The 15631-nt window shown below is 40.5% G+C and overlaps 1 protein-coding gene across 1 annotated transcript in view; it reads right to left on the reverse strand.

Moving 5' to 3' along the window:
• Nucleotides 1-15631, reverse strand: part of LOC126340558 (uncharacterized) — a 75100-nt gene that overhangs the window by 11805 nt on the left and 47664 nt on the right. Inside the window, 1 exon segment of the mRNA XM_050001699.1 lies at nucleotides 6518-6710. Within this exon segment, the coding sequence (XP_049857656.1) occupies nucleotides 6518-6710 (193 nt within the window).

Consider the following 15631-nt stretch of genomic DNA (forward strand, 5'->3'; position numbering starts at 1 on the left):
CCTCCTGACCCCACCGACACCCCGCACCCCTACCTTCTACCTTCTTCCTAAAATTCACAAACCCAATCATCCCGGCCGCCTCATTGTAGCTGGTTACCAAGCCCCCACAGAACCTTGTCTCTGCCTACGTAGATCAACACCTTCAACCCATTACATGCAGTCTCCCATCCTTCATCAAAGACACCAACCACTTTCTCGAATGCCTGGAATAGTTACCCAATCTGTTACCCCTGGAAACCATCCTTGTAACCATTGATGCCACTTCCTTATACGCAAATATTCTGCACGTCCAGGGCCCCGCTACGATGGAGCACTTCCTTTCACGCCAATCACCTGCCACCCTACCTAAAACCTCTTTCCTCATTACCTTAGCCAGCTTCATCCTGACCCACAACTAGTTCACTTTCGAAGGCCAGATATACCAACAATTAAAGGGAACAGCCATGGGTACTAGGATGGCCCCCTCGTATGCCAAACTATTCATGGGTCGCTTAGAGGAAGCCTTCTTGGTTACCCAAGCCTGCCAACCCAAAGTTTGGTACAGATTTATTGAGCACTACATTTGAGAAGAATCCTGCTGATTTTGGCAGATATTGGTTCAGCATATGGTAAAAAAGCAACTTTCTTTGCTTCTTTTTGCACTTTTACTGGCCTCTCTGGTGGAGAAGCAGGTCACAGTGCCTTCTGAATATCTGTGGAAGAACTTCCATTTCTGTAGAACATATACTGTAGTTTTGATCTGAAAGATGTCAAACACGATGAACCAGCATTTTGAGTACACCATTCTTTTGTGCTGGATGGTGGCAGCTACTGGATTGGAGGTAGAGGTTGGTGTGAGTTGGTTTCCGATAAATACTATAACCAAAAGTGACATCTGCCTTCCTCTTGACAATAACATTTAAAAATGGGAGTTGTCCATTCTTCTCCATTTTCATCATGAGTTGTTGTTAGGGTGGCACAAGTTCAGGTGTTCCATAAAAGAAGGAGCTTTTCCCTGTTGTGCATCCAAATAACATATATGTCATCCCCATACCTGAAGAAATACTGTAGTTGATTTGGAGCCAATGCAAGTGCCTCATCTTTGAATCTCTCCGTATAGAGGTTCGCTACCACTGATGACAGTGGGCTGCCCATTGCAAACCCTTATGTTTGTCATATAATTGACCCCCATACAAGAAGTATGTTGAAGTTAAAATGTGCCTGAACAAGTCCAGGAGAGCACCGTCAACCTTTTCTCCAATCAACTTTATTGATTCATTATGTGGCACCCAGGTGAACAAGGAAACCACATCAAAGCTAACCACTATGTCACAATCAGTGATGTGTAGCTACTTCAGATGTAGAAAATCTTCTGAGTTGCAAATATGGTGTGTACATTTGTCCACCTGTGGCAAGAGCATCTTCTGCAGATGCTGAATGATAGGGTAGGTGGCCTCACCACTGTTACCAACTACTGAGCGCAGAGGAACCCCTTCTTTGTGCACCTTGGGCAGGCCATAAAGCCTGGGTGATACTGGAGCTTTCAGCCACAGCTGCTTCACACCATTTTCCAGTACCCCGATTTTCCTTTAGAAGAGCCCTCTTCTTCCTTTGTCAGTGTGGTCCCTTTCTATTGGGCTGTATGCTGGGTCATCCAGAAGTTGTCAAACTTTGCTGCTGTAGTCAGCCTTCTATAGGATGATGGTAGCGTTTTCCTTAACTGCTGGTAACACAAAAATGCTGTCATCTTCTTGGAGTTGTCTGAGAGCCAGCCTCTCATCACCTGTGGTGTCGGATTTAGGCAGCTTGGTCTTCGTGACTGTCCTGCATGTCTCTTGTTGGATTTCTTTGGTTTCACTTGGAGGTTGTTTAAGAGCCACATGCTCAAAAGCACTGATGAAGGCTGTGACAGGGATATTTCTGGGCAACAACACAAAACTGAGATCCTTGCTAAGTACCTTCAATGTTGTCTTGTCGAGCACTTCTTACTAAAGTTGACAACCATACAAATATTCTCATTCTGCTTCACCTTGTTGCTGAGACATTCAAACCTGACTAGTTCAGAAGCCGCTGATCTCTTCTTCATGCCTTCTGAAAAGAAACCATAAAGTGCCATTCAGTCTGTCCCAGTTCTGGCTGGTTAAGGCAGTAGCAATATTCAGGTGTTGAGATAGTAATTCCCTGGTAGTGACATCTAAATGTTGGTGCATAATATATTTTCTCTCCCTTACTAAAGCTCGACTCGCCTGGTGCTTAATCCTGTTGGCTCCTCTGGGATTTACATGATATTTAATCTGAGCAAATACTGAATAACATACCCTTCTCAGCATCACAGCAGGAAATGAGAAAACTGAGCATTCTCCCTCTAGTTTGACACAGCTTATCCACCTTTCTTACACACAGATACATTTCAAATGGTTCAAATGGCTCTGAGCACTATGGGACTCAACTTCTGAGGTCATTAGTCCCCTAGAACTTAGAACTAGTTAAACCTAACTAACCTAAGGGCATCACAAACATCCATGCCCGACGCAGGATTCGAACCTGCGACCGTAGTGGTCTTGCGGTTCCAGACTGCAGCGCCTTTAACCGCACGGCCACTTCGGCCGGCAGCTACATTTCATCCCTGTAGAATCTTCTGGTGTAGGTCTTCAGGCTTTCCCAGTAAGATGTCATCTTCTTGGAAAATTGTGCTTGTACAATATTTCAGTTGTGTGGCTCGCAATCTTTATCAGGTGCTCCCTGAGGCTAAGGCCAGTGTGGAACAAGTCCTGTATTTATGCCTATGCGGGGCTAGGTGCCCAGTCATCGGTCCTCGCCACGGCAGGTGCTCCATCCCGCGTACATGCCAGGGTAGCAGCTACTATTGTATTTTACAGCCATAGCTGTTCCAACTGCTGTACACACTTCAGCTGTTGCAAGTTACTAATTTTGGCCCATGATGTTCTGTTTTAACTCCATGTTGTAATCAGACTGTCATCATTTAAGCAATTTTAACATTAGTGGCCTGAAAATAATCCGATAGCCGTTTTATTGGATGTGTACCTCGGATAGAGCACCCGATATGGCCAGCTATAGTAAAAGAACAGCAGATTCCACCGGAAGCTTAAAAGACGGCAATCAGAAGATTGGACACTTAGTATGACTTCGAGGTGGAACAGAATGTCAGATGACAAAATAATTAATTGGAACCAACAAAGAAGCAAGGGCACGGCAGCTGGAACACATATTGTTGTTATTGTGGTTTTCAGGGTAAAGAGTGGTTTGATGCAGCTCTCCATGCTACTTTATCCTGTGCAAGTATCTACATCTCTGAGAAACTACTGCAACCTACATCCTTCTGAATATGTGTATTGTATATCTCTTGGTTTCTCTCTATGAATTCTACCCCCCCCCCCCCCCCCCCCCTCCTTTCCCTCCTGTACTAATTTGGTGTTCCCTTTATGTTATGAATATTTCATTCTTGTGTGTGCGATCAGAAGTGAATGTGCTACATATTTTCCCGACACTGAAGGCAGATATCGATCCCCTCCTACATTTAAGAAAAAATTCAAAATGTTAGCTCCATTTCCTTCACAGCAGTTTGTACAACATGCACTAAATACAAACTTATGGCGATCCCTACTTTTCATTGCAACGTTTTCAAATTTTGTGCACTATGCTACTTACATGTGAAACATCAGAACAACTATGAGCATTCTGAAATGATGGGTAATTCGCTGTGACACTGACATATAACGCTATAAGTAACATAAAAATATATTTTTTTTACCTAACCATTATTGTAAACTCGTATTAAAAAAACCACATGGATGGTGTTTTACTAATAATGACACTGCTGCACTTTGACTAGCGTGCTAAACAGCTCTCTCTCTCTCTCTCTCTCTCTCTCTCTCTCTCTCTCTCTCTCTCTCTGTGTGTGTGTGTGTGTGCGCGTGTGTGCGTGTGTGTGTGTGTGTGTGTGTGTGTATAGCAGTACCTGACAGCATGACTGTGTCAGCACACGGACTGCCAGCTTTCTTTCTTAAGCGTCCTTGCTACCTCCCCTCAGGACAATGACTGGATCAGCACACTAGTTACAGGTGTTTTTTGGCGGATTTCATGAAATATTTGTTTCAGCAATTACAAAAATTCATTCACCATGAAAAATGTATTGATGTGATCAACATATTTTTACAGTCTGATTCATATGCTACAGTAGAAATGAATACTGCGTGCATTGCAAATTCAGAAAAATTATCGAATGCTGTACATCAACATTCAGCCTGGTGACAGTCAGTTGTTTCTCCAACACTATCCATACAGGTAATGTTTATCTGTTAAGATTTCTTAAGCAGATAAATTAGAGATCAATGAAAATTGCACTAAATAAAATTATTTATCGCTGAAATTGATGCAAGAAGCATTTACATTTACAGGTACCACCCAAAAGTGCGGGGACACTTAATATTCACTTGTCATTCTAGCTAGAAACAACATTTTGATGTATGTTTTCTTTCACTAAGGTACTTTATATACATCACGACTGAATATGCTTTTTATTAAAACTTCCTGGCCAACTACAACTGTGTGTTGGATCAAGACTCTAGACCTTTGCCTTTTTCAGTCTAATGCTCTACCAACTGAACTATCCAAGCATGACTCGGACCCTGTCCTCAGAGCTTTATTTCCACCAGTACCACATCTCCTATGTCCCAAACTTCACAGAAACTCTACTAAGAACTTGCCTGGGAGATGTTTCCAGAATGAAATTTTCACTGTACTGATCTGAAACTTCCTGGCAGATTAAAACTATATGTCCGACCAAGACTTGAACTCAGGACTGGTGGAGGTAAAGCTGTGAGCAAGGAGCATGAGTTATGTTTGGGTAGCCCAATCAGAAGAACACTTGCCTGTGAAAGGCGAAGGTCCCAAGTTAGAGTTTGGTCCAGCACACAGTTTAATCTGTTTGGAACTTTCATACCAGTGCACACTCCACAGTAGATCGAAAATTTCATTCTATGTTTTTTATTGTTTAAGAATGAATCATTAAACAAAAATTTCCTTGCAAGGTCTCAAAATGACTAGCTCAAAAATGGGAGTAATTTGGTTTGTTACTCTCTCTGTGTAAATATATAAAAAATCTTGAATGACTGATAATTTATGTTTTTTGACAGTGCAGCTGGTGTAACTAAGCATCAGTACTTAGGAATTTTTGGAATTAACAGTTTTACACATTTTCTGAACAATGTGGCTTGTTGGTGTCTTGTTTTAATTTCAAGTGTTGGACTATTCATTCGTGAAATATTTCTGATTCAGAACCGTTGTCAGTCAGAATGAAATTTTCACTAGATTTTTAATGTTTCCATGATTAAGATCAGCTTGGAGTTTGATTCTGGCATTACTAAGGTGAAACAGAATTTTTCAGCATTTTGGCAGACAGGTAGCAGTGGTAATACACTCTAGTTGTATTAGTGGAATTGTAACAAATTTCAATTAAATTTTGTATGCTTACAACTTCTTGTCTTTTTGAACTCGATGTGTCAAAACAATGGAAACTCCAGGTTGGAATATCAACAATGTGCAGAAAAGATAAGATTGCTACTTACCATAAAGATGACACCTGAAGTTGTCTGAAATCTTTGTGCAAGTGCCTTTAATTCTGCCTGTCTGCAACTTCACGTATAATTTTTATAGTAAGCAGCAATCTGTCTTTTACTTACATTGTTGAGCTCAATATGTGTTATGGGACCTCACTGTGACCCAAATCAGTTGACTGTTCTTCATCATTTGTTTTAAGGCCACCATTCACATTTATAAACTATTAACAATGAATTAGTAACTATTATTCATTCACCTAATTTCAGTACAACATTTACAATTATTAATAAAGTTATGTACAGGATCACAATTAATCAATTTTGAGGCATAAATGGCTCTGAGGTCTACTTTCTTATGTTGCATATGTAATGTAATGGTCTAAAAGTCACATCTGTGGCAAATATGACAAGCCGTAGGAGGAGAGCAGTTATAAATTACTCTAGCACCCCTTTTAAAATTATAGTGTTGAACTTGCAACATTTGAGCATCTACAATTCTTATTTGCAATAAGTAGGGTTAAGAATACATAGCTCAGCTTCATTACACATAGTTCAGTTAATGCACTTCTTTACAACAAAAAGCTTCAGAGCTTTATAAAAATTTAATTTAATTTAAAATATTGTTAAAAACTTAGTATAACAGGCCACCAAGACATTCATAAAGCTCAACTGTAGGATATGGTGATCAATTTGATGTGTAACAAATGTCAAAGCACCAGCAGAAAGTTCACGGTACTATAGCATCAACAGGTATTTACATTTGCAAAAATAAATAAGTAAGAATTATATATTATGGAACATCCCTGATGTGATAAACTGTAGAGTATACTGACAGAAACAATCAAATGGAATGTCTCACCATTTACCTCCACTTTTGAGGAAGTTACAGCACTTCAAATCACAAACAGCAGAAACACTTCTATTTTACGTATTTATTTTGCAGTTTTCAGCTACTATACCTTTCAGTCCATTCCACTGATTTTTGGTCACAAAGCTTCATATAAAAAAATGATGGGAAAACAAATGTCATAAGCGTTATAGTTGAACCTCCCACAAGAGATAAGATCTTTCCAAATTTTGGTATGCTTTCTCCAATAAAAAGCATTATCAGCATCATGATGCTCCGCAATAAACACCGTTTCCAATTGTATTCTGAAAATAGAAAACAATATATTATATATTAAAAACAAAGATTCCAAGACTTACCAAGTGGGAAAGTGCCGGTAGACAGGCACAATAAAATAACACACAAACACACACACACAAAATTTCGAGCTTTTCACAACCGGCGGCTGCTTCGTCAGGAAAGAGGGAAGGAAAAGGAAAGATGAAAGGATGTGGGTTTTAAGGGAGAGGGTAAGGAGTCATTCCAATCCCGGGAGCGGAAAGACTTACCTTAGGGGGAAAAAAGGAAAAAAGGATAGGTATATACTCGCGCACGCGCACACACACATACACACATATCCATCCATACATACACAGACACAAGCAGACATCTGCTAGTTGTGTTGTCTCCAAAACACGTTAAAGGGTGGGGAAATTCAGGAAAATATCGAAAAAAATGTGTGTAAATGTATTTAAAGGACTGGTTATGTACTGGCAGGTTATGAAAATTAGGCTAACAATTGTTTGAGGAAGAAATAATAACGTTTAAACCTGTGGGAAGCTGCTAAAAATGATCGGTTATGTGGGAAAAACGGGAATGGAAATACACGAAAGTTGTTGGAAATAGCTGAGATGGTTGTTTAATGGGTGAAAGGAACTGAAGCTGTGAAATAGTATTCATGAGTTTACACGAAATGTTTGTAAACTTGGAACAGGGGATTTTATAGCGGCGGTAATGTTGAAAGCGTTAAAGTTTTTAGGTTATGGTTTGGAAGTGAATTACGTATTATTATAAACAAGCAGGATAAAATGTATGGTAGATTATGGAAAAAGGGAAGGTGAATACAAAGTGAAACTACTTGTACAAACAAAAAGAGAAAGTAAGATGACAGAAAAGATTTCGAAATGCAACAGAAACAATAACAAACGTAATTGTTGGGTTCAAATTAATGATGTAAATAAAATAGAAAGAAACTTCCACATGGGAAAAATATATTAAAAACAAAGATTCCAAGACTTACCAAGCGGGAAAGCGCCGGTAGACAGGCACAATAAAATAACACACAATAAAATAACACACAAACACACACACACAAAATTTCGAGCTTTAGCAACCGGCGGCTGCTTCGTCAGGAAAGAGGGAAGGAAAAGGAAAGATGAAAGGACGTGGGTTTTAAGGAAGAGGGTAAGGAGTCATTCCAATCTCGGGAGCGGAAAGACTTACCTTAGGGGGAAAAAAGGATAGGTATATACTAGCGCGCGCACACGCACGCACGCACACGCACACACACACACACACACACACACACACACACACACACACACATCCTTTCATCTTTCCTTTTCCTTCCCTCTTTCCTGACGAAGCAGCCGCCGCTTGCGAAAGCTCGAAATTTTGTGTGTGTGTGTGTGTGTGTGTTTGTGTGTTATTTTATTGTGCCTGTCTACCAGTGCTTTCCCGCTTGGTAAGTCTTGGAATCTTTGTTTTTAATATATTTTTCCCATGTGGAAGTTTCTTTCTATTTTATTTACATCATTAATTTGAACCAGACAATATATTACCATTTATATCAGTCACACTTTGGTGTACAGTGTATAAGTAAGTAAAATGTGGAGAAAAATTGTTTCATGATTTTTTTATCCTGGATAGCTAATGCCAGTAGGAACCAAAATTTCTAATGTTGTGTAGATCGACAACGCACCAATTTTAAACTACAGAAATTTGGTGCCATGCACTCCAATTGGCCGTGGAATTGCCCTGTTCCCGTTCGTCAGTTGATAGGCGCTATGGCTGGCGATTCACACGTACGACCGTTCCTCGCCCTGTCATTGCCCCAACATGAAACGCACACATGTCAAATAGATCTTGCTGTTTGTCTCCACCTTATATCAGGGGTATTCGCATGTAAGCTTCACTTTGGAACACATACACGTCACCTACGATTTAGTAATATAGTAAGCATTGCGGCACATATTTGTTTGAAGAACAACGAGTTATGGTTTTTGTTTATGGACTAGCTGATGGTCATGCATATGAAGCTCAATAGTTGTATGAGGAACGGTACCCAGAAAGACACCATCCACACCCACAAACGTTTACAGCAATTTACCAGGGACTTGGCAAAACAGGCTCGTTAGCAGGATATCATGGCAGTGCTGAAAGACCTCTAACATGATGGGATGCTGCATTTGAAGAGGCTGCTCTCGAGCACTTTGAGGAAGCACCTAAGACAAGTACTTGAGTGGTTGCACACGTCATGGTCGTCACTCGTTGGTTAGTCTGGGAGGTTCTGAGAGATGACAGCCAGCATCAATTTAGTTTCCACCCTTTCCAAGACCTAAATCATGTGGCATGCTATGAACACAGGCTAGGGTTTTGCCAGTGGTTTCTGTGATGTGTTGCACAAGATCCTGACTTTCCCACCATTGTGTTGTTTACCAATGAGAGCACCTTCCATCGGGATGGCCTTTCCAACACGCGAAACATTCATTGCTGGGCAAGGGGAAATCCTCACGTCACATACGTCCATGAACACCAGGAATGATTTTCGCTCAATATCTGGGCAAGCATTGTGGGTATTCATCTGTTTGGGCCATTCCATCTACCTCCTCGACTTACCGGGGCAAATTACCTTCACTTTTTGCAAGAAACTCTACCCAGCCTGCTGGAAGCTAATCCCCTGGACATACGGCAATGCATGTGGTTGCAGCATGATGGGGCGCCCACACACAACAGTCGTGCTGTGTGCGGATATTTAGATGAACTCTTTGACGGAAAGGTAATTGGCAGAGGTGCTCATAGAACATGGCCCCCACAATCACCAGACCTCATGCCACCGGACTTTTTCCTGCGGGGATTCTTCAAGGTTCTAGTTCACCCACATGGATGCAAACCACGTAGAAATGAAGAGGAATTAATGGACCACATTCAACATGCCGCCAGTCACATCAGGGCAATGCCAGGAATCATTAAAAGAGTTCGCCAAACCACCGTTTGACGTTACCAAGCTTGTGTTGTGTTATATGGCCACCAGTTCGAGCATGTGATTTAAGTAAACAATGTCCTTGGTACAAAAAAAGGCCTTCTTCAGGGCCGGCACAATTTGTAAAAGACTTTCTGTATGTGAACTAACAGCTGTTGTTGGGTTTGGTTCAAGTATGCCTTACCACAAAACTACAATGGATGTATCAGGACCCTGGCGGATTCGCCCCCAGAGTGAAAGGCTGGTGTGCTACCACTGAGCTTGTGGGCCACCTTTGATACATCATGATTTCCGGCTGGCAAAGCATTCACAGTCACGCATTGGTCAGAGCATGTGGCAACAGGGCAATTGGAGTGTGTGGCACTAAATTTCGTAGTTTAAAAATTTTGCATTGATGCCCTACAAAACATTAGTAATTTTAGTTCCTACTGGCATCAGCTATGCAGGGTTAAAATTTTGTGACAATTTTTCTCCACCCTGTATAAATATAATGTGCATACAGGTACAGTGGACACCTATTTGTTTTTTACACAACATTTTCAGCTGTGAAATGCTGCCACCTAAAAGATAATTTTTTACACAGTGCTGGTGTCGTCTTCAGTCCAGAGACTGGTTTGATGCAGGTCTCCATGCTACTCTATTCTGTGCAAGCTTCTTCATCTCCCAGTACCTACTGCAAACCTACATCCTTCTGAATCTGTTTAGTGTATTCATCTCTTCGTTTCCCTCTACAATTTTGACCCTCCACGCTGCCCTCCAACACTAAACTGGTGATCCCCTGATGCCTCAGAACATGCCCTACCAACCGATCCCTTCTTCTAGTCAAGTAGTGGCACAAATTTCTCTTCTCTCCAATTCTACTCAATACCTCCTCGTTAGTTATCTGATCTACCCATGTTATCTTCAGCATTCTTCTGCAGCACCACATTTCGAAAGCTTCTATTCTCTTCTTGTCCAAACCATTCATCATCCATGTATCACTTCCATACATGGCCACACTCCATTCAAATACTTTCAGAAACGACTTCCTGACACTTAAATCTATACTCGATGTTAACAAATTTCTCTTCTTCAGAAACGCTTTCCTTGCCATTGCCAGTCTACATTTTATATCCTCCCTACTTCGACCATTATTAGTTATTTTGCTCCCCAAATATCAAAACTCCTGAACTACTTTAAGTGTCTCATTTCCTAATCTAATTCCCTAAGCATCACCCGACTTAATACGACTACATTCCATTATCCTTGTTTTGATTCTGTTGATGTTCATCTTATATCCTCCTTTCAAGACACTATCCATTCCGTTCAACTGTTCTTCCAAGTTCTTTGCTGTCTCTGACAGAATTACAATGTCATTGGCAAACCTCAAAGTTTTTATTTCTTCTCCATGGATTTTAATACCTATTACAAATTTTTCTTTTGTTTCCTTCACTGCTTGCTCAATATACAGATTGAATAACATCGGGGATAGGCTACAACCCTGTCTCACTCCCTTCCGAACCACTGCTTCACTTTCATGTCCCTCGACTCTTATAACTGCCATCTGCTTTCTATACAAAATGTAAATAGCTTTTCGCTCCCTGTATTTTACCCTTGCCACCTTCAGAATTTGAAAGAGAGTATTCCAGTCAACAATGTCAAAAGCTTTCTCTAAGTCTACAAATGCTAGAAATGTAGGTTTGTCTTTCCTTAATCTATTTCCAAGATAAGTCGTAGGGTCAGTATTGCCTCATGTGTTCCAATATTTTTACGGAATCCATACTGATCTTCCCCGAGGTTGGCTTCTACCAGTTTTTCCATTTGTCTGTAAAGAATTTGTGTTCGAATTTTGCAGCCGTGGCTTATTAAGCTGATTGTTTGGTAATTTTCACATCTGTCAATACCTGCTTTCTTTGGGTATGGAATTATTATATTCTTCTTGAAGTCTGAGGGTATTTCACCTGTCTCATACATCTTGCTTATTAGATGGTAGAGTTTTGTCAGGCCTGGCTATCCCAAGGCTGTCAGTAGTTCTGATGGAATGTTGTATACTCCTGGGGCCTTGATTCAAGTTAGGTCTTTCAGTGCTCTGTCAAACTCTTCATGCAGTTTCATATCTCCTATTTCATCTTCATCTACATTATCTTCCATTTCTATAATATTATCCTCAAGAACATTGCCCTTGTATAGTTCCTCTATATACTCCTTCCACCTTTCTGCTTTCCCTTCTTTGCTTAGAACTGGGTTTCCATCTGAGCTCTTGATATTCATACAAGAGGTTCTCTTTTCTCCAAAGGTCTCTTTAATTTTCCTGTAGGCAGTATCTATATTACCCCTAGTGAGAGAAGCCTCTACATCCTTACATTTGTCCTCTAGCCATCCCTGCTTAGCCAATTTGCACTTCCTGTCGATCTCATTTTTGAGACGTTTGTATTCCCTTTTGCCTGCTTCATTTATTTGCACTTTTATATTTTCTCCTTTCATCAATTGAATTCAATATTTCTTCTGTTACCCAAGGATTTCTATTAACCCACGTCTTTTTACCTACACTACCTGCCTTCACTACTTCATCCCTCAGAGCTACCCATTTTTCTTATACTGTATTTCTTTCCCCCATTTCTGTCAATTGTTCTCTTATGCTCTCCCTGAAGCTCTGTACAACCTCTCGTTTAGTCAGTTTATCCAGGTCCCATCTCCTCAAATTCCCACCTTTTTGCAGTTTCTTCAGTTTTAATATACAGTTCATAACCAATAGATTGTGGTCAGAGTCCACATCTGCCCCTGGAAATGTCTTACAATTTAAAACCTGGTTCCTGAATCTCTGTCTTACCATTATAGAATCTGATACTTTCTAGTATCTTCAGGCTTCTTCCATGTATACAACCTTCTTTCATGATTCTTGAACCAAGTGTTAGCTATGATTAAGTCATGCTTTGTGCAAAATTCTACCAGGCGGCTTACTCTTTCATTTCTTCCCCTCAGTCCATATTAACCTACTACGTTTCCTTCTCTCCCTATCCTACAGTTGAATTCCAGTCACCCATGACTATTAAATTTTCATCTCCCTTCACTATTTGAATAATTTCTTTTATCTCATCATACATTTCATCAATCTCTTCGTCATCTGCGGAGCTAGTTGGCATATAAACTTGTACTACTGTGGTAAGTGTGGACTTCGTATCTATCTTGGCCACAATAATGCGTTCACTATGCTGTTTGTAGTAGCTCACCCACATTCCTATTTTCCTATTCATTATTACACCTACTCCTGCATTACCCCTATTTGATTTTGTATTTATAACCCTGTATTATTCACCTCACTTTAAGTCTTGTTCCTTGAATTTTTTACATAGCTTTTCATTAAATTACTGCATAGCTTTTTTTTAATACAGAGAAATTTCACATTTGTGAATGCGTTCATTGAGGCTGTTGAATGTAGAGAAATAGCAACACTAGAAATGTGTGGTAAAACTGCTCTATTACATAACCACTGACAACAGTCAAAAAGTTAAAACATATGCCTTGGAAGGAGAGGAGATGTACGTATTGCATATTTCAGAATGTACGAACATTACAAACATAAGATATTTCAAGAACCTTCCAGAAATTATGAATTCAAAATAACAAATAATTGATAGTTGTTGGGTTTGAACTGGTGACCCACAGCAAGTCCTTCAGTGATGTCAACTGCTATGCCACATTGCGTAGAACATAGCTTGTGGTACTTTCCCGTCTCCTTGAGAAACATTGAACCATTGTTTCAGAACATCTCATTGGAGCCAATTGCAACCTCCTGGCTCTAGATCTTATCAATGGTCCTCTGTATAGCAACACTGGCAGATTCTCACAGTCTTCTCATGTTGTTACATCCTCTTCACTATGATAAGCATCGAAGGTAGACCCTCCCATTGAAACTTTACAGCCATCAAGCAAGTCTTGACTTCCCTTGAACAAGAAGCCACCATCAATGATCTGCACCTCAGGACTGTAGTGGCTTTCATATGTTGGACATTAACGATGTCTCTGTGCTTTTGTCTTCTTTTGAAGGGTTGTAATCCTTGACTTGGTATGTATACATCTGACAAGCAATGAAGGGTAGGATATAGCGTACAGTAGCTACTTAGTAACTTTCCTGATAGTACCATTTACTGCATGGCATATGAACCCATACCATGTCCCTGGGTGGTATCTCATCAGTTGGTTCTTGGTATTATAACATTCTCAGTCCACTCCTGGTTGTCCAAGGTCTATATGCAAGCCAGCTGCCTTGCTTTGCTTCATCGGTCCTGGTGAGAAGAAATTTCATGCAGTCATCCTGAGTATTGTCCAGATGAAACAGGAACAGTGTATCCATTGTTGTTTCAGCCTGTGACCACGGAGCACAAAGAACAGTATGAAGCCTGTAGTATCCTGTTTAGTTGTGTTACATGCGAATATCATGACAGGCAATATGGTACTCCAGGTTCTCTGACCTCAACGTATGAGGGCATATCTACCAATGTCTTACTAAAGCATCCTCTGAGGTCATTCACCTGTGAGTGATAGACAATTGTTGTGCTGGAGGTGATGTCACAATATGTAATTACCTCTGATCCTAGTCTTGGCTGGAAAACATTTCCATGATCAGAAATCTTCACATGGGGTACTCTATGCTTTAAAATGATGCCTTCTACAATGGACCTCGCAATTTCTGAAGCTTTAGCAGTGGCATAGCGTTGGTGACAGCACAGTAGGTCGGGTAGTCTGTGCATGCTATTATCTACTGACTCCTGTTTGTCAAGTTTGGGAGCCTACCCAAGAGATCAATTTCAATTCAGCAGAACAGTGCTGCTGCAGACAGGATAGGTACTGGATGCCCTGGAGGTAACTGGCCATGTGCTTCCGTCACTGGCGTCATTGCAGTGGCTCACTTAGTGTCCAATAGATTGGTAGAGACCTGCCCTGTAATATCTGCATCTGATTCCTTTATAGTCTTCATGAATCCCAGGTGACCATACATTGACATTTCATGGAAAAACTTCAGAATAGCTGGCGACAGATGAGCAACCATTTCTGCCCCATCAGATTATAGTTTCTCTTATACAATGTTCCATTTATTTGTTTGAATGCTTCTTCAAATGTTTCTCCCCTCTTCAATGCTTTTATGGTCTACGGTTTTCAGCAGTTCCTTCTGTTCAGCAGCAAGGACAGATTTTGTCCATACTTACATGTTATGCCAAAGGATTCCCTAAAAGGTATTCAGCAGGAGAAGTCTCAACACCCACCTGATTAGTTAACCTGGTCCAATTTATTATTAATAGGATCAGTCAGCACACACTTTGTGAACTCAAATGGGAATCCTTGGAGGGAAAATGACATTCTTTTTGCAATGCGCATCTGAGAAACTTCAGAGAACTGACATCTGAGGCTGACTACAGGATGATTCTACTGATGTCAACATACATTTCACATGAATACAAAAAATATAACAGAAATTAGAGCTCAACTCATACAGAGGCATGTACACAGTAGTTTTTTCCTTGTTTCATTTGTGACTGGAACATTAAAGGAAATGACTAGTATTGGTACAAGGTATGCTCAGCCATGCACTGTAAGGTGGGTTGTGGATTATGTATGTAGCTGTAGTTGTACATCTTTCAGGTTACTCAGTCACCAAGAGAATGCTTGTCCATCATGATCGTAAGTAGCTTCCCAAATAAATATGGCCAAAACTTATTGAAAGGCCAAACAACTATGAGGAAATCTTTATAGATTGTACAGTAGTTCACCTTGAAGTTTGAGAGTACTCTGGAACCATGAACTATCACCTTTTCACCATCTTCCTGAATTGTACTAACTGCACCACTCCCTTTACCACTACTGTCAATGTGGAGTTCCATCTCTGCATTTTCATCATACACTATTACAACCAAAGAAGTTAGTGCCTCTGTACAGACAAGAAAAGATCCTTCTTGCACCAAGTTCTAGGAAAATTAGGCATTTCCCTGAAGTAGTTCTTGCAAGAGA

The sequence above is a fragment of the Schistocerca gregaria genome, chromosome 1 (genome assembly GCF_023897955.1).
Source record: "Schistocerca gregaria isolate iqSchGreg1 chromosome 1, iqSchGreg1.2, whole genome shotgun sequence".
NCBI classification, from domain to species: domain Eukaryota; kingdom Metazoa; phylum Arthropoda; class Insecta; order Orthoptera; family Acrididae; genus Schistocerca; species Schistocerca gregaria.